At 36.1% G+C, this 18,907-nt stretch overlaps 1 protein-coding gene across 2 annotated transcripts in view; it reads left to right on the forward strand.

The window, feature by feature from the left end:
- The window catches only part of RAD17 (RAD17 checkpoint clamp loader component), a 29,123-nt gene extending 10,476 nt beyond the window's left edge, over nt 1–18,647 (forward strand). For both annotated transcript variants that reach the window (XM_069492328.1, XM_069492329.1), the window contains 12 exons: nt 609–745; nt 1,231–1,283; nt 1,368–1,493; nt 1,588–1,657; nt 2,214–2,325; nt 4,654–4,836; nt 6,503–6,588; nt 6,702–6,848; nt 8,874–9,023; nt 11,103–11,223; nt 15,561–15,618; nt 17,878–18,647. In XM_069492328.1, coding sequence (XP_069348429.1) covers nt 609–745; nt 1,231–1,283; nt 1,368–1,493; nt 1,588–1,657; nt 2,214–2,325; nt 4,654–4,836; nt 6,503–6,588; nt 6,702–6,848; nt 8,874–9,023; nt 11,103–11,223; nt 15,561–15,618; nt 17,878–18,142 — 1,508 coding nt within the window. In that variant the 3' untranslated portion in view covers nt 18,143–18,647. The remainder of the gene's footprint in view (nt 1–608; nt 746–1,230; nt 1,284–1,367; nt 1,494–1,587; nt 1,658–2,213; nt 2,326–4,653; nt 4,837–6,502; nt 6,589–6,701; nt 6,849–8,873; nt 9,024–11,102; nt 11,224–15,560; nt 15,619–17,877) is intronic.
- The last annotated feature ends 260 nt before the right edge of the window (nt 18,648–18,907 follow it).

Genomic DNA, 18,907 nt, shown 5'->3' on the forward strand with positions numbered 1-18,907 from the left:
AGCTGTGTTCCAAATTCAGTTAATTCCATGTTACATTCATTGATACAGAAAAATTACTGACCAGGTGCAGTGGCTCACGCCTGTAATCCTAGCACTCTGGGAGGCTGAGGCGGGAGCATCACTTGAGCTCAGGAGTTCGAGACCAGCCTGAGCAAGAGCAAGACCCCGTCTCTACTAAAAATAGAAAGAAATTAGCCAAACAACTAAAAATAGAAAAAATTAGCTGGCCATGGTGGCACATGCCTGTAGTCCCAGCTACCTGGGAGGCTGAGGCAGGAGGATCACTTGAGCCCAGGAGTTTGAGGTTGCTGTGAGCTAGGCTGACACCACGGCACTCTAGCACAGGCAAGAGAGTGAGACTCTGTCTCAAAAAAAAAAAAAAAAAAGGAAAGAAAAATTACTGTTATCCATGTTGACTCTTGTCTTTTGAAATAAATATCCTATTTTAAATTTGAATAATTTTTCCTAATTAGGAAACAGTCTACAGTATTGTGAGCTGCATCATGGATATGTAGATATAGTTATTTGTGTGTGTGTGTTATAAGTATGTATAATATTGATATATATACTGTTTTGAAAGTAAAAGTGGCAAATGTGTTTCCTTTCAGAATCAAACTTCCACATATTTCCCTATCAGTCTCAGATAGCAGTTTTCAAAGAGTTTCTACTAAGAGCAACAAAGTATAACAAGCTACAAATGCTTGGAGATGATCTGAGAACTGATAAGAAGATAATTCTGGTTGAAGTAAGGACAATTTTTAAATCCTGCTGTAGCTATTGAATAAACAATTGTGAGATATATCTTTTGTGATAATATTAACTCTCTCCATGGCAGTAATAGTGGTAAAATATAACACAAAGGCTTTGTGATAGCAGAAACCTAAAGTATTTTTCAGTAAACTTGAATAGAGTTAGCACTGTAGGTTAACGAACTTTAAAAATGTAATGGTTTAAACGTAGAAAACAAAAAGAAATATTTGGAAATTACTTCTCAGGAAAAATACTTTACCTCGTAAAGCAATCCTAAGAAATTTGATCTGAAAATTGAGGTTCCCATTGATGCATATTATTATTTAGGATATCAGTCTATTTCACATTTCCTTTAATTTCTATGAACGTTCTGGTTAAGATATTTTGAACAGATAAAAATTTTTTCTCTCTTTATAAATATAAATCTGAAAATAAATTTGCAGTGTAATAAATCTAATATTTATCCTTTATTTTTAATAGGATTTACCTAACCAGTTTTATCGAGATCCTCATATTTTACATGAAGTTCTAAGGTAAGTTTCAGTGAGGTATTCTAGAACTCCAAATTAAATGGCAAGTGTCTTAAATTTCAACATTGCCATATTTTGTTATTTTAGGAAGTATGTGCAGATTGGCCGATGTCCTCTTATATTTATAATCTCTGACTGTCTCAGTGGAGATAATAATCAAAGGTTATTGTTTCCCAAAGAAATTCAAGAAGAGTGCTCTATCTCAAATATTAGGTAAGAATGAAATTTCTGCTTGTAAAGGTCACCTACGTGTTACATTTTTAAATTAATCATTTAACCACCATCTTTCTTTATAAAATTTTTACAGTTTCAACCCTGTGGCACCAACAATTATGATGAAATTTCTTAATCGAATAGTGACTATAGAAGCTAACAAGGTAAATCTCTGATTAATTGAATCTTACACTGTAAATGTAGAAAGCCCAACTTAAATAATATTGTGTAAACTGGAGGAGTTGGTGATGTGTATTATTTTGATTTTTAGAATTAAAATATTTTATTACACTCAATAAGACTATTAATATGTAGAAAATCCTAGAATAGAGATTTTCATGTAAATTTCGTAGATTTGTCAGATTTTTTGTGTATTTTATTTTTTATCATACTATGTTTTGAGGTCTGTGTGTGTGTATATTTATATATTTGTATGTATGTGTGTATATATAATGAAAAAGAGAGTAAGAACTTCAAAATATAACCTAGTGAAAGTAAAATAATACAGTACTTAATGCTCCTGAAATTTTACCTTAAATTTTAATAAGTTATTGACAATTGTAACCTTCATGGGCAGACTTGTGTTTTAACATGGAGGCTTTTTAGTATTCATATTTGAAAGAATCCAATTCACCTTCCACTAAGTTTCGAAAATTGGTTGGATGTTGTTGTTATTATTTTTAAGAAAATACTTTTTTAAATTTACATTTCTCATTTTAGAATGGAGGAAAAATCAGTGTACCTGACAAAACTTCTCTAGAGTTGCTCTGTCAAGGATGTTCTGGTGATATAAGAAGTGCAATAAATAGCCTCCAGTTTTCTTCTTCAAAAGGTAACTATGGAAGATACATTTATGTGGCATTATATAGGTGATTAACTTTCTCTTAATTCTTCATGAAATGAAATCACACTAAACATATTTTAACCTTTAATTGGTATATACCTATCTACACTTAATTTTTCTTATTGAGAAAGGGACTTAAAATTATATATGTACACCCTGCTGTAAATACACCATAGTAAACACTCTTATATCTGTTTGAGCCAAAACTTGATTCATCTATATGGTTTGATACTTTACCTTTCAAAGTTAATTCAGAATGAGACTTTTGTGTGAAAATCCTGGCTGTACTACTTACCAGTTGTATAGGCCTATGCAAGTCCCTTTATCTTTTTGTGCCTACATTGTCTCACCTTTTATAACAGTTTATCTCACAGGGTTGTATGAAGAATAAGGGAGGAAATACTTGTAGAGTACTTCTTAGACTACTTGATACATAGTGGCTCAAAAAGTGGTCAGCCATGAATAGGTTTAATAGTATTGTGCTGAGATAGGTTTCCTTTTCAACTTACCTCATAATAATTTATATGATATATCTCATGAATTCATTTCCCATTATTAATAAGTAAAACGTGTAAATAGCCATGAAATAGTAAAAAGATAGCTCCATTAATGGCAATGAGTTACATTTTTGCTTTAGAGATCATAGTTTACTGCACAGTCCTCATCAGAAAACATATAGCAGTCTATTTACTTGATCCTTAACATCGAGGAATTTACTGTAAAAAAATGAAAGCCATCTGTGGAGCACTCAAAATCCACCCGAAATCCTAGTGTTCCAGCCCAGAAGTTTAACCTGTTCTTTTGATTTCCATCTTTGTTTTTCAAAGTGATTGTGGGGAGATAGGCAGCCTAACACAACTAAAACCAGAATTCTGCTTATTTCTGGGGAAACATATATGTAAAGGGTGCTTAGTTAGGTTCAGTACTGGAATTATGGGTTAGAAAGACTGAAGTGGGCCAGTTTGGGATCCTAACTACCATTTATGACATTACTGCTCTGGGCTCAGAAATTTTAAAGGCAAGAAAATAATTTTTGAGTGGGCCAAGAACTATATTAGCAATTACATGTTTTTTTCATTTAATTCTCAGATCAGCCTAATGAGATAGACAATACTATGATTCAAATACAGATCCTGTGTTCTTTCTGCTGGTTTTTTTGTTTCTTTGTTTTTTTGAGACAGAGTCTCACTCTGTTGCCTGGGCTATAGTGCCATGGCATCAGCCTAGCTCACAGCAACCTCAAACTCCTGGGCTCAAATGATCCTCCTGCCTCAGCCTCTCGAACAGCTGGGACTACAGGCACTCGCCACCATGCCTCGCTAATTTTTTGTTTCTATTTTTAGTTGCCTGGCTAATTTTTTTTTCTATTTTTCAGTAGAGATGGGGTCTTGCTCTTGCTCAGGCTCGTCTCGAACTCCTGACCTCAAGTGATCCTCCCGCCTCGGCCTCTCCCAGAGTGTTAGGATTATAGGCATGAGCCACTGAGCCCAGCCTTCTTTCTGCTGTTGGAGAATGTTTTTAAGTCACGTATTCTGAGTTTTAAATAGACTTACAAGTGAAATTTGAACACAGGCATATTTACAAACTGAGGACTATCAAAGTCAGCAGAGAGGTAATATAGCATAGTTGTTAAGCATAGATTGTAGAACCAGACTGCCTGGATTCAAATCACTTACTTTCTAACCTTGAGCCAGTTACTTAACCTCTTTATATCTCATTTCTTTAACTGCATAATAATTATTCTCCTCTCACAGGGTTGTTAGGAGGATTAAATTAATTAATATGTATTAGGCACTAAGAATAGTACCTTTCACATAGCACGTGAGAAACCAAGGTGATATGACTGTACAGATTGAGTGTCCTTTACCTGAATTGCTTAGGAACAGAAGTGTTTCAGGTTTTCCCAGATTTTAGAATATTTGCATCATATTGGTTCAACATTCCTAGTCTAAAAATCCAAAATCTGAAGTGCTCCAATGAGCATTTCCTTTGAGCACCGTGTTGGTGATCAGAAAGTTTCAGATTTTGGAGCATTTGGATTTTGGATTCTTGGATTAGGAATGTCAACCTATAGTAGTATGTCATTGTGTATGTGAATGTTTGAAATCTATGCCATGACATACTTTTCAGTAACATTTTATTCTATTTTAATAGTATTAGTAACCCAAAGAAGACTCTGAATCAGTTCACGTATTTTATAATTGTTTGTTAGAACAATATATTTAATTAGAATATTTAGTATAAAAATATCTGAACTGTTCTTTTAATTTTTGTATTCTAATTTTAAATATTGTCACTTGGGTGTATATTATTTAGGAGAGAACAATTTATGGCCAAGGAAAAAAGGAGTGTCATTAAAATCAGAGGCTGCGCTGTCAAAATCAAAACGAAGAAAAAAACCTGATAGGGTTTTAGAACATCAAGAAGTCCAAGCTATTGGTGGCAAAGATGTTTCTCTGTTTCTCTTCAGAGCTTTGGGAAAAATTCTGTATTGTAAAAGTAAGAAACTATATGTTTTTAAAATTTGTTGGATATTACATAGTCTTACAATGGAAATAAAATACCACATTTTTTTTTAAGTGTCATGTATGTGGTTCTATTATAAGAAAACGCTAGGGCTAGGTCAGATATTGTTTGCCATGGCCTAAGATGTTACAGGAAAATGTATTTAGATAGAGTATTTTCTGATTATGAGCAAGATAAGAAATAAAAATAAATTACTATAGGCCATATCCATGTATATCAATCTTTAAAATTATAGTTTGTTGAAATTAAGCCATCAGTCCAACTTTACTGGCAAGTTGGTAGCCCAAAGCCGTTTTAGCATTGGGCTCTAGCCAACAGGACCCTTGACAAATTGTCAAGTACCTTAAGGTTTTTTTCAATCTTACCCTATTTTGCTGTACTCCACTAGCTTGCTCCTTCCTCATCCAGAGATGTTCATTGCCCCCTGCTGTCTTCTTTGATGCCTGCTCCCATCAGCTTCTCTGCCCCCATTGCCCATCTCCCAGGTTGTCTCTGCTTTCAATAGGAAATACCTGTTTTCAGTCTTACGCTCATGAAGAAAGGAAATTAGGGCCTCTAAATGGGAACCTTCCTACCACCTGAGGAAAATGAAATGGGCATCACTTAGATGGCAAAAAGACACTCCTCTGTCCCTGGATCCTCTGAACCTAAGTGGCTATTTCACCTACTTCTTTTCTTTCCACCTTTTCTTTCCTCTCCAACATTCATTTATACTCTCTTACATTAGGGAATGGGGTTCCCATGCTCTCATGCAAAGAGCAGCATCTTTCTACATAGTAAATAAAAGAGTAAAGACCTCCGTATTGATATGAGAATCAAAGGAAGAAAGCAACCCAAACCTGGAAAAGGTGAATTGGGAGTGCTTTGAGAAATAGAAGTTTTTTTTGTTTTGGGGGGTTTTTTGGTTTGTTTTTGTTTTCAGATAGGGTCTCACTCTGTTGCCCTGGCTAGAGTACAATGGCATCATCATAGCTCACTGCAGCCTCAAATTCCAGGGCTCAAGCAATCCTCCGGCCTCAGCCTCCCAAGTCCCTGGGACTACAGTTACATACCACCACATCTGGCTAATTTTTTTACTTTTTATAGAGACAGGATCTTGCTGTGTTGTCCAGGCTGGTCTCAAACTCCTAGCCTCAAATGATCTTCCTACCTCAGCTTCTCAAGGCGTGAGCTACCTTGCCCAGCTGAGAAATGTATTTTAAGTCTAGAAAAGCCATAATCCAGGCATCAGAATTCTAAATTTAGTTCTTGCTAATATTGATAAAATAGGTGACTCACATAAGCTTCCAGTTATTTTGTTTTTGTTTGGTTTTGAGGCAGGGTCTTGCTCTGCTGCTCAGGCTAGAGTGCAGTGGCATCAGCATAGCTCACCGCACCCTCAAACTCCTGGGCTCAAGCAGTCCTCCTGCCTCAGCCTCCCGAGTAGCTGGAGCTACAGGTTCCGCCACCATGCTGGGCTAGTTTTCATATTTTTTGTAGATATGAGGTCTCACCCTTGCTCAGGCTTTTTATTATTATTATTAATAGCTTGTTTAGTATTTTGGCATTACGTATCTGAAGTGTTGAAAATCTTCAAATGAGAGGTGCTATATAATTATAAAGATGGTATTACTTTAATAATTCCAGAAATTTTTTATAGGAGCATCTTTAACGGAATTAGACTCACCTCAGTTGCCTTCTCATTTATCAGAGTATGAACGGGATACTTTACTTGTTCAACCTGAGGTAAGGCCTTTCACGACACTTTGTACTGGTTACAACAGATATATTATTTGTGTGCATGTATATCTGACTACTGCATTTTTACAAAATTTATGTACATATGCTTCTTTTTATAGGAAGTAGTAGAAATGTCTCACATGCCAGGAGAGTTATTTAATTCATATCTTCACCAAAACTACGTAGATTTCTTCATGGACATAGATGATCTTGTGAGAGCCAGTGAATTTCTAAGTTTTGCAGACATCCTCAGTGGTGACTGGAATGTAAGACCATTTGACTTAAATGCTTTTGTTAATGAGTATTTCTTCAGAATTAAGTAAAGTTTACTTTTGGCCGGGCGCGGTGGCTCACGCCTGTAATCTTAGCACTCTGGGAGGCTGAGGCAGGAGGATTGCTCGAGGTCAGGAGTTTGAGACCAGCCTGAGCAAGAGCGAGACCCCATCTCTACTAAAAATAGAAAGAAATTAGCTGGACAACTAAAAATATTCGCCGGGCATGGTGGTGCATGCCTGTAGTCCCAGCTACTAGGGGGGCTGAGGCAGAAGGATTGCTTGAGCCCAGGAGTTTGAGGTTGCTGTGAGCAAGGCTGACACCACAGCACTCTAGCCTGGGCAACAGAGTGAGACTCTGTCTCAAAAAAAAAAAAAAAAAGTTTTATCCCTAATCATTTGACATCATTTTATGTGACTATTCTTCATAACTATGCTAAAGTAAATCCATCCAACCCAGTATTTATAATAAAGCTTCAGTAGCTAATCTGATTTTTCTGTTGATAATGTAGCGCTAATTTTTTCCAAAGCTATTTTCTGATTTTAAAATTTATATATCCTCAGAAAATTTGAGAACCATTGAAAACTAGGTAGAAGCAAAAGAACTATATATCTTGCTGTACTTTGATAGTTCTTAAAATGTATCTTTTTTTTACATATTTGAAATTACTTACTATAAAATTTTTCTTTTTTCTTTTGTTTTCCTTTCTTTTTTTTTTTTTTTTTTTTTTGTGAGGTAGAGTCCCACTCTGTCACCCTGGCTAGAGTGCTGTGGCGTCAGCCTAGCTCACAGCAAGCTCAAGCTCCTGGGCTCAAGCGATCCTTCTGCCTCAGCCTCCCAAGTAGCTGGGACTACAGGCATTCGCCACCATGCCCAGCTGATTTTTTCTGTATATTTTTAGTTGTCCAGCTAATTTCTATTTTTAGTAGAAGGGTCTCACTCTTGCTCAGGCTAGTTTCTAACTCCTGAGCTCAAATGATCCGCCTGCCTTGACCTCCCAGAGTGCTAGAATTACAGGCGTGAGCCACCTTGCCCAGCCAAAATTTTTATTTTTTCTTACATCTTAATTCTGCCCTGACCAGTACAGGAGCCACTAAACGCCTGTGGCTAATTAAATTTAAATTAATTTAAATTAAATTAAAAATTCAATTCCTCAGTCACACTAGCCACATCTCTAGTACCTTTTTAACATGTGGCTGATAGCTACCTTTTTAACAGCCCAGATAAAAAACATTTCCATCATTGCAGGAAGTTCTGTTGGACAACACTGTTTAGATATGTTAGTATTTGTCTATGTTATATTAAAATAACAGTAATAACTAAAATTAGGAAAGATATAAAGAAAACCATTTATGATACAGTTTCTTTACTCAGCCATTTCATTTGCTTAATTTTTAAAATGATTGTTTCTTTTTTGAAATTCTCCTACCTTTAGATAAGTTAAAAGAATAGTACAGTGCCTACTTGTATATCTTAATTTGTGTTCCCCCATTTTTCACATTTTGCCACATATGCTTAATCTCTCTATGTATTTACACACCTGTTTTTGGCTGAATTTGCAGCCAAAATAATTGGAAAAATTATTTGGAATTCCAAAATAATTTGGAAAATAATTGCAAATATCATGACACTTAATACTTAAGCATGCATAAGGACATTGTTCTATTGTAACCACCATAGCATTATCATATCTAAGAAAGTTAACATTAATTTGGTAACATATTATCCCCATTCAGATTTCCACATTTGCCTCAAAACTATATTTTAAATTATGCCCCCCTCAATGCATATTTAAAATCCAATTAGGGTTTACACATTGCATTTGATTGTTATGTCTCAATTGAATGTGCTTTAGATAACCTTGTACCACTATTACTTATAGGGCTGTGGTGATGTTGAAAAAACTAAACACATAGAAACTGAATATGGTTAGTAGTCATCTTTTGTGTGTCATTAGTGCCAATAATACTATTTTATAAATCTCTTATTTATTTCACATCTTGTCTCTCATTTGCTAGACGCGCCCTTTACTCAGGGAATATAGTACATCTATAGCTACAAGAGGTGTGATACATTCCAACAAAGCTCGAGGATTTGCTCATTGCCAAGTAAGAGGATCAAGTTTTCGACCCTTGCACAAACCCCAATGGTTTCTAATAAATAAAAAGGTAAAAAAAGAATTGGGGGGAGGGCAAGGGCAATATACATAACCTAAACTTTTGTACCCCCATAATATGCAGAAATAGAAAAAAAGAATTGTACTCTTTCAATAAGTGAACTTTATGGTATGTGAATTATATCTCAAAGCTGTTATTTGTTAAAAAGTAAAAAAAAAAAAAAAAAAAAAAAGTTTTGTTCCTAAAAAAATAATTGCTAAGGCCCACAATTTTCTGAGAATTCATAAACATAAAAAGGGCACTCTAAAATGTGTTCTTTTTTGAATGAAAAAACCTAAAGATTTGAAAGCACATGCCTATTTTATTACTTGACTTTTATTAGAATTAAAGTATACTTATATTTTAGTTCTAATTAATAATAACCCTAGTTCAACCTGAGAAAGCTGATTTAAAAAAACCCTAGATGTACAATTTCAGTTAGACAGGGTGGAATAAGTTCTGGAGATCTATTGTACATATAACATGATGACTATAGTTAATAAGAAGGTACTATATACTTGATAATCACTAGGGGAGTAGATTTTAAGTGTTCTCACCACAACAAAAACGATATGTATGTGAGGTAATACATATGTTAATTGGCTTGATTTAGCCATTCCACCTTGTAAACATGTTTCAAAGCATTATATTCTATACCACAAATATATACGATGTTAATTTTAATTAATTAATTTTTAAAAAAACAAAAAGAAAATAAATCCTGGCTTTGACTCTGACCTTCTGAGTAAGTTATTTTACCTAATGTGCTCTTAGTCTCCACAGCTATAAATGTAAAGGAATTATTTAAAGGCTAAAAATGAGAGGCTTACAAGTTGAATGCAACATATACAACAGATTTTTTAAATTAATTACCAGTCTTTAAAAATTAGTATATTAATTAAGACTCAGATTTGCATTTCTGGCTTCAGATTTCTGAAATTTCCTGGAAAAAAATGGAAAGTGAGATAACACTGGCTCAAATTTCTACATGGCAGCAATCAGTTCAAGCCAAGTAGCATCTGTCCCTTTGAGAAGAGAGTAGTAGGTACCACTGTCCCCAGCTAGTCCATTCACTTATTATATTGCCTGCCTGACTTCTGTAATATCTGAATTTGTCAGCCCTGAACTGGGTCATCTCTCTCAGATGCTTTGCAGATCTAAAATCATATGGCTAAATATGAGTCTATAGTTTATTACCTAAGAATTTTTTTCCAATAGATTCTTGGAGAATTTCATGATTTTTAAGCAATTTATTTAATATATACTTTATTGACTTGCTTTGCCCTTTATAGCTTATGTGTTAATTTTACATTATAGCTACATATGAGTCATCTTTCTGAGACTGTAACCGCCTTGAAGGCAGGGATCATGCTTTTCTCCTCATCAGCCTAACATTGTATTGACTGAAGAAACTAAATTATTTCGAGGAATAATATTTTTACAATCTTTCACATATTTGTGATGTGTATGCTCCTAAACTGAGTTCTTTTGAGTGTTGAGATTATCTTATACATTAAGTCTCTTTTTTAAAAATTTTTGTTATGTCAAATGTGAAATAGTTACGTAGGTAAAATGCTTTATTAGGTAATACTAGAAAAATTATAAAGAACTAATTACGTAGGCCGGGCGCAGTGGCTCACACCTGTAATCTTAGCACTCTGGGAGCCCGAGGTGGGAGGATCGCTTGAGGTCAGGAGTTCGAGACCAGCCTGAGCAAGAACAAAACCCTGTCTCTACTAAAAATAGAAAGAAATTATCTGGCTAACTAAAAATATATACAGAAAAAATTAGCCGGCCACATGCCTGTAGTCCCAGTGACTTGGGAGGCTGAGGCAGGAGGATTGCTTAAGCCCAGGAGTTCGAGGTTGCTGTGAGCTAGGCTGATGCCACGGCCCTCACTCTGGCCCCGGCAACAGAGCGAGACTCTGTCTCAAAAAAAAAAAAAAAATAACTAATTGCATAAACTCTTAAAAGTATATTTGTGGTATATAAACTCACACACTTTGTGATACAATAAACTTAGTTTGTCTAGGAATGTATAACCATATTTTAAATTTTGTTTTTCCTTTCATCTTTTTGTTTTCTAAACAGTATCGGGAAAATTGCTTAACAGCAAAAGCACTTTTTTCTGACTTCTGCCTGCCAGCTTTATGCCTTCAAACTCAGCTATTGCCATACCTTGCTATGCTAACCATTCCAATGAGAAACCAAGGTAATAACAAGTTTTTCTTTTTGCAAAGAAGTAGTATTTTATATCAGTATCTTTTTGTGGTCTAACTTACTGCTGTATAAATTGATCTGTATGTTTTCCAAAAAGGAAAACAAAATATTTTTTGATCCAGAATTGGCCGGGCGCGGTGGCTCACGCCTGTAATCCTAGCACTCTGGGAGGCCGAGGTGGGCGGATTGTTTGAGCTCAGGAGTTCGAGACCAGCCTGAGCAAGAGCGAGACCCCATCTCTACTAAAAATAGAAAGAAATTATATGGACAGCTAAAAATATATAGAAAAAATTAGCCGGGCATGGTGGCGCATGCCTGTAGTCCCAGCTACTCGGGAGGCTGAGATAGGAGGATCGCTTGAGCCCAGGAGTTTGAGGTTGCTGTGAGCTAGGCTGACGCCACGGCACTCACTCTAGCCTGGGCAACAGAGTGAGACTCTGTCTCAAAAAAAAAAAAAAAAAAAAAACAGAATTAATAGATGCTTTTTGTTTTAAAAAAGCATCAGACAGGCTGGGTGAGATGGCTCACGCCTGTACTCAGCACTGTGGGAGGCCAAGGCAGGAGGATTGCTTGAACCCAAGAGTGTGAGGTTGTAGTAAGCTATGATGACTTTACTGCACTGGAGTGACAGAGAGAGACTCTGTCTCAAAAAAAAAAAAAAGAAAACATGTATCAGACAATACAGAGGTATATAAAGTAAAAATTGAAAGTACCTCCCTGTAATCACAATTTGCTTTGGACAAATTAATGTAAATTCTTCCAGACTTTCTTCTCTGCATTTAGAAACATGCAGAATGAGACAAGGTTTAATTTACTTATATCACTTACCATAGGTAGCCTTTCCTATTTTATAAGTTAAGGTCAAAAAAGCAGTGGTAAAGTATATTCAAATCTAACTCTTTTTTTTTCAAAATTTACAATTTCACTTAACCCTATTAATAGACATATTGGTTGATTTAAATAGTAGAAAAATGTCCATTAATAGTATATTTACATTTTATTTTCAAGTTTTGAAATTATAAATAATTCCACAAACATTAGTATACCTATAGCAGTGCACACTTGCACAAGTTACATGTCTTCTGAGATTTGCCTTTTTATGAACTTTACGAATTTTACCCTTAGTTTCTCTTTTAACGGTCATATGTCTGTAGTGCTGTTCTTCAAGATAGAATAGAGAATTTGTGTAATATTAAAAATATTAAGGCAAGATGTGCTGGCTCACTCCTGTAATCCTAGCACTTAGGGAGGGCCAAGGCAGGAGGATCACTTGAGCCTGGGAGTTTGAGATTGCAGTGATCTATGGTGATGCCACTGCACTCCAGCCCAGGTAACAGAATGAGACCCTATCTCAAAAAAAAAAAAAAAAAGGCAAGTATCCAAGAGCTCCATAGTATTAGATTTGCAAACTTAAAAAGGTTTATTAAATTTAGTCAAAAGTAGGATATTTTGGCTTTTTTTCATTATCAATTTTTATCCCACTTCTTCCACTTTTATTTACTGTGTCATTTTCAAAATTTTTTATTTTTTCTGCTCCTTTCTTTCTATCCTTCTGTCCTTCATCAGGGTATGTTGGTATGTTTAAAGGTGTCCCACATTTTTCTGAGACTTTATTCATATTTCTTTATTCTGTTTCCTCTTTATTTTGATTGCATTATGTCTTTATAATTTCTTTCTCATATTGATATTCTTTTTTTTTTTTATTTTTTTTTTTTTTAATTGAGACAAGATCTCACTCTGTTGCCCAGTCTTGAGTGCAGTGGTGCTAATGTAGCTCACTGCAGCCTCTACCTCCTGGGCTCAAGCTATCCTCCTGCCTAAGTCTCCCAAGTAGCTGGAAGTACAGGTGCGTGCCACCATGCCTGGCCAATTTTTTTTTATTTTTTTATAGAGACAGGGTCTTGTTATGTTGCCCAGGATGGTCTCAAACTCCTGGCCTCAACCAGTCATCCCATCTCGTCCTCCCAAAGTGCTGGGATTACAGGCATAAGCCACTGTGCCTGGCAGATGTTCTCTTTTTGATTAGACATTGTCATTGTAGCTTTCTTTACTGCTTTAAGCATGATTTCCTTTTGTACTTTGAAAATATTTATAATGGCTTCTTTGAATTCTTCTTCCATTACATTTAATGTTTGGGCCCTCTCAAAACCAGTTGCTTTTGGCCACCTTTTTCCTGTGTGTGGGTTACACTTTGTTTCTTCACGTCTCATGATTTTTTGTTGAAAATTAGACATTTTAGGGAATATGTATTATAGGAACTCTGGGTATTAATTTTCCTCCTCTGGGACTTGTTTTAATTGTTTGCTTGTTTATTTGTTTAGTGACTTGGCTAAGCTCTTTTGATGAAGTCTGTCTTCTCCTGCAGTATGAAGCCTTTGTCCCTCTTCAGAAAAACTCAGCCTTGGGTGTGCCCATTATGTTGGGAGGAGGATGATTTTAGCAGGGCTCTCTTTGTCTCTTTCCCTGATCTCTCTCTATACCTCTCCACTTCATTCGTACCACACTCACCTAATTAGGCTCCACTAATTGCTGGCTGACTGCTCTATTTCCAACAGTGCCCTGGAACAAAAATTTCTCCAGTCTGATCCAGTTACACTTGGGCAGATGTAGGCATTGAGGCCAGTCTTTGAAATTTGTTCTGAATCCAGGCGGGCTCTTCTTATTTGTCTTTTTGCCTGGTTCTTTCTTACGAACTAGTTGGCTTACTTTTAGCTTATTGTTCTTAATTAAGAGGAGCTTGTTTCAGGGGTGCCCTTTGGCTTGAACTTCCCCACTTTATTTTATGTTTCAAATAAAGTCAGTTCCTTTGGGGAAAGCTTTAGAGCTCTCTTTTCCTATGGACTTCCTCTCCCTGGGCAAAATCTTTGAGCAACATCCTGGGTGGGTGCCCAGCTGTGGAGGTAGCTGCTGTTCATTTTGGCTTGCTTTCCCATTGTGGACCCTCTGCTGCACAGATGAGCTGGGGCGAGGGAGATTGTACTTGGAAGAGAATTCAGTGCCCCTGGGATAGAACCTCTGTCCTATTAGCTGGGGCTTGGTGGAGAAAGGGAGCCCAGGAACATTCTGCCACACTCATGTGGGAGGGAGCCCTTTGTTCTTGGCTGCCCCCACCTGGAATGAAGTTTCCATCTAGCTGAGCTAGGAGTGTGGAAGGGAGGGAGGAGATAGTGGTTCAGATGCCTTAGATGTTCTTGAATAAACATTTCCTCATTGGCTGTATGCCCTTAGGACAATTTCCAGAGACCTTAAATGATTGATTTTTTTTTATAGTTTTCAGCAGTTTTGATTATCTCACGAGGAAGTGGGTATCCAAGACCTCATGCTATCATCTTTTAAGTCTACTATGTCATTCTTTTTCTTTTTGAAGTTTGAATTGTGGTAAGCTACACATAAAATTTATTATCTTAATGATTTTTAAGTCTACAGTGCAGTTGTTTTTAAGTATATTCACCTTGTTCTGCAACCTGTTTCCAGAACTTTTTCATACTGCAAAACTGAAACTCTGTAACTATTAAACATTAACTCCCCACATCCCCCTCCTCCACCATTCTACTTTCTGTCTCTATAAATTTGACTATTCTAGGTACTTCATCTAAGTGGAATGATACAATATTTGTTCTTTTGTGAGTGGTTTCTTTCATTTTGCATAATGTCATCAAGGTTCATCTGTGTTGTAGCATGTGTCAGAATTACCTTCCTTTTTTAAGCTAAATAATATTCCATTGTATGTATGTACCACATTTTAGTTATCCATTCATCTCTTGATTGACACTTGGATTGCTTCTACCTTTTCACTATTGTGAATAATGCTGCCATGAACACGGTAATCTCTTAGAGACCCTGCTTTCAATTCTTTTGGGTATATACCCTGAAGTGGAATTGTTGGAACATATAATAATTCTTTTTTTCCAGATGGGGTCTCACTATGTTGCCCAGGCTTGTCAGACTCCTGGACTCAAGCGATTCTCCCGCTTCTGCCTCCCAAGTAGCTGGGAATACAGGTGTGAGCCACCACTCCCAGCTAGTAATACTACTTTTAATTTTTTGAAGACCTACCATACTATTTTCCACAATGGCTACAATGCTTTATATTCCCATCAGCAATGCAAAAGGTTCCAATTTCTCCACATCTTTGCCACACTTGTTTTCTGTTTGTTGATAATAGTTATGCTAATAGGTGTGAAGTGTATATCTCACTGTAGCTTAGCTTTACATTTCCTTAAAGATTAGTGATGTGAAGATTAGTGAAGCATCTTTTCATGTGTTTACTGGCCATTTGGAAATTTTCTTTAGACAATTATTTAAAACTTTTTTTAAATCTGTTTTCAGCTCAGATTTCTTTTATCCAAGATATTGGAAGGCTTCCACTGAAGCGACACTTTGGAAGGTAAGCTGATCATCTTAATTTCCAAAGAGTTGTCACTGAAATGTCAACTGAATATGTTCAATATAAATTAATGAATGTTATTTGTAAAATCCAAGAAATATATATTATACCTAGTGATTAAAACCCATATAATTGTATTACAGACTCTTCATTTTATTAAATATAACAGCATATTTTCACTTACTCCCAATGGAATATACCAGACTCAGTAGAATCATGGAATCACACAGGCAGAGAAATCTTTAAAATCCTCTAGTTCAACAAATCTTGCATAGCTATAAACACCTTTTCAGCTTTCCTGCCAAGAGGTGTTCTTAGCCTATGCTTGAAGACCTGCAGTAACCAGGAACTGCTGCAAAACTAGCAGTGTTCTTTATATTTTCTTATTTTAGAAAATTCAGACCAAAAAAAAAAAAAAATAAGAGAAATCTATGTCTATACTGTTCATTTTATTGGACAATAGCTTCTGGGCCAATATCAGTGACTAATACAAAGCCTATACTTCAATTTAACTTAGCTCATTTGTGAGATTGAGTTAAGCACTCAGGCATTTTTAAAAGGTTTTAAAAAGGCTTGCTTACTGGATGCATGGACAAAAGTAAATGATAGAAATGGCACCTATTACCCCTCCTACCTTTTCTCCTATTCCTAGTCCCAAATGGAAAACTCATGTGTTCTGGCCTTTTCCCCCTCTGTCTTCATAGATTCAATACGACCTTTGTAGTGTTAGTGGTTTCTTTCTGGGTCATGACTTAGCTATGTGGAGCTATCTTTCCTATCACAGAAAGACTATGATGGATGGACCTTGAAGCAGCACCCCACTGGGATGTGATCTTTAGACCTTTTATAAACTTTGCTTTTCCTCTCACATCTCTCTGAATCAAAGCAAGACTAGCTATCTTTGCTGGCTCCTTTCCCTTCCAAGATTATTACATCAAAATAAAGGAAGGACAATTATCTTCTCTTGTCTTTTTCCTCCAAAGATATAATTAAATGAGTGGGAGTCTTCACTGTTTTATTATTGGTTCAACTACTTGACCTGACTTGGGAGACTTGGGAGGAATATTTGTCAGTGCTATATATTACAATGACTAGTATTGTTATTTTTGATTAATGTTGACTGTTTAGCCTATTTGACATGTTTGTTGTTGTTGTTTTGAGACAGGGTCTCACTCTGTTGCCCAACCTGGAGTGCAGTGGCATCATCATAGCTCTCTGCAACCTCAAACTCCTGGGCTTAGTTGGTCCTCTTGCCTCAGCCTCCTCAGTAATGGGGACTACAGGCGTATGGCACCATGCCCTGGCTGATACTTATTTTTATTTTTTTAAAGAGATGGGGTCTCAATATGTTACTCAGGCTGGTGTCAAACCTAGGGCCTCAAGGGATCCTCCCACCTTGGCCTCCCAAGTTCTAGGATTACAGTTGTAAGCCACTGCACCTGGCCATATTTAACATGATCTTTGGATCATGTTGATAATATTTAGTGTTTATTAAATATTTATTTTTAACTTAATATTTAATGGCTGCATGGTGACCTGTAATTCAACCTACACCTTATTTTTGTACATTTAGCTTCTTTTCAGCTTTTACTATTCCAGCCTTGTAGCACATCAAATACTATTTACTTAGGATGAATTCCTAGAAATGAAATTGTGGGATCAATAGGCATATACTTTTTGAGGCTTTTCCTCTTTATTGCAAGAATATTTTGCCAATTTTATATCCACTTACAATGTATCAGTATGTTTTTTTCTCCTAACCCTTGCCAACACTGAGTTTTACCATTTTAAAAGTATCTGCCAGTTTGGAAAATGACAATAGTAGCTTATTATTTTAATTTCCATTTTTAAAATTACAAGTGAGGTTGAAAAATTTAGTTACCGTTTATATTTCTTTTGTAAGTCCTTGCTTTGTGCCCATTTTTCTATTTAACCTTTTTAATTTGTAAAAATTCTTTACTGAAGACATTGATTAACCCTTTTTGTATTGTAAATTGTAAGAATTCACAATTTGTCATTTACTTTGTAGTTTTATTTATATATAAACTAAAGGGACTGGCTAAACAGTGAGCACAATGAAGGTAAATGAAAGACTAGAGAAGATGGCTTCATGATCATCACATTCGTGGTGTAATTTAAAGGGATCCCCTCCTTTGGTTGTTATTAATGTCTGTACTGTGAATCTTTTTTAATTAAAAATTCTTTTATTTTTCTATTTTATCTTACCTTCTTGAATCAAATGTACTGTGAATCGGCCAGATTGAAAATGGAAGCCCTGACTGACAGGGAACATGGAATGTTAGGCACTGACAGTGGAGATGAAGCCCAGCTTGATGGAGGACTGCCTGCAGAGGAAGCTCTGGGTAAACCCACTCAAACCTCTGAACCGGACACCTGGTCTCTTTCTTTGAGTCAGAGTAGTGGGAGTGAACTGCCTGCCAGCCAGCCTCGGCCCTTTTCATCTCAAGGAGACATAGAAGAAGACGACATAATAATAGAAGACTATGAGAGTGATGGGACATAACCAGCCTGTTAATCAGATTGCTACTTCACAGATTCATTTTAGTTTTACTCAGTAGTACTTGAACAGAGTTAATACACTTTTCTGAATTACAAACAATTTGTGAATTCTTCACTCTTGTAGTATATCATCACAAGGAACTGACTCTTACCTTGAAGTAAATAGAAGATCAAGCCTTCAAGTAATCTAATTTTTTTATAGTATTTATTTATCTTGTGAGTGGTTTAAGGAGAAGAGATCAGTGTATGAAGTGTGTTTGAACATTATACCAAATATCAGAAAATGTGAAGGACTAATACAAAATACAAAAACTTTATAGGGGGTTGTAAATATGAATTATAAAACAGTTTAGGATGCAATTATGAGTGTAAATAAACTTGGTGCCTTATTTACAGTTTATCGTCTTTAGCTTCTCAGAAACCATTTTTATATGTTGTACAGTGGCATATCTTAGATACTTTTTGGAAAGTATTTACATAATTTATATCAAAATTAAAATGTTGAATTTCTTTTTGTTTCTCCTATCTTTTACCATTGCCTATTATGCACTGTTTGCCATGTGTTGTTAGGCATAGTACACGAATCTCCCTCATCCAGTGTCAAAGTTTTCAAAAGATAGGGAAGGAAGTGGATGGCAACCTTGCTATGAGAACCTTACCAAAGGAGACCAGGGTGTAACCATTGCTGCGAAGTGCCTGTTGGGGGGGCACCGAACAGCCCGGGCGCCGAGCGGGAGTCGGGCCGGACAAAGCCGGGCGGGGCAAAGCT

This window comes from Eulemur rufifrons, chromosome 17 (assembly GCF_041146395.1).
Source record: "Eulemur rufifrons isolate Redbay chromosome 17, OSU_ERuf_1, whole genome shotgun sequence".
In the NCBI taxonomy this organism is placed as follows: Eukaryota; Metazoa; Chordata; class Mammalia; order Primates; family Lemuridae; genus Eulemur; species Eulemur rufifrons.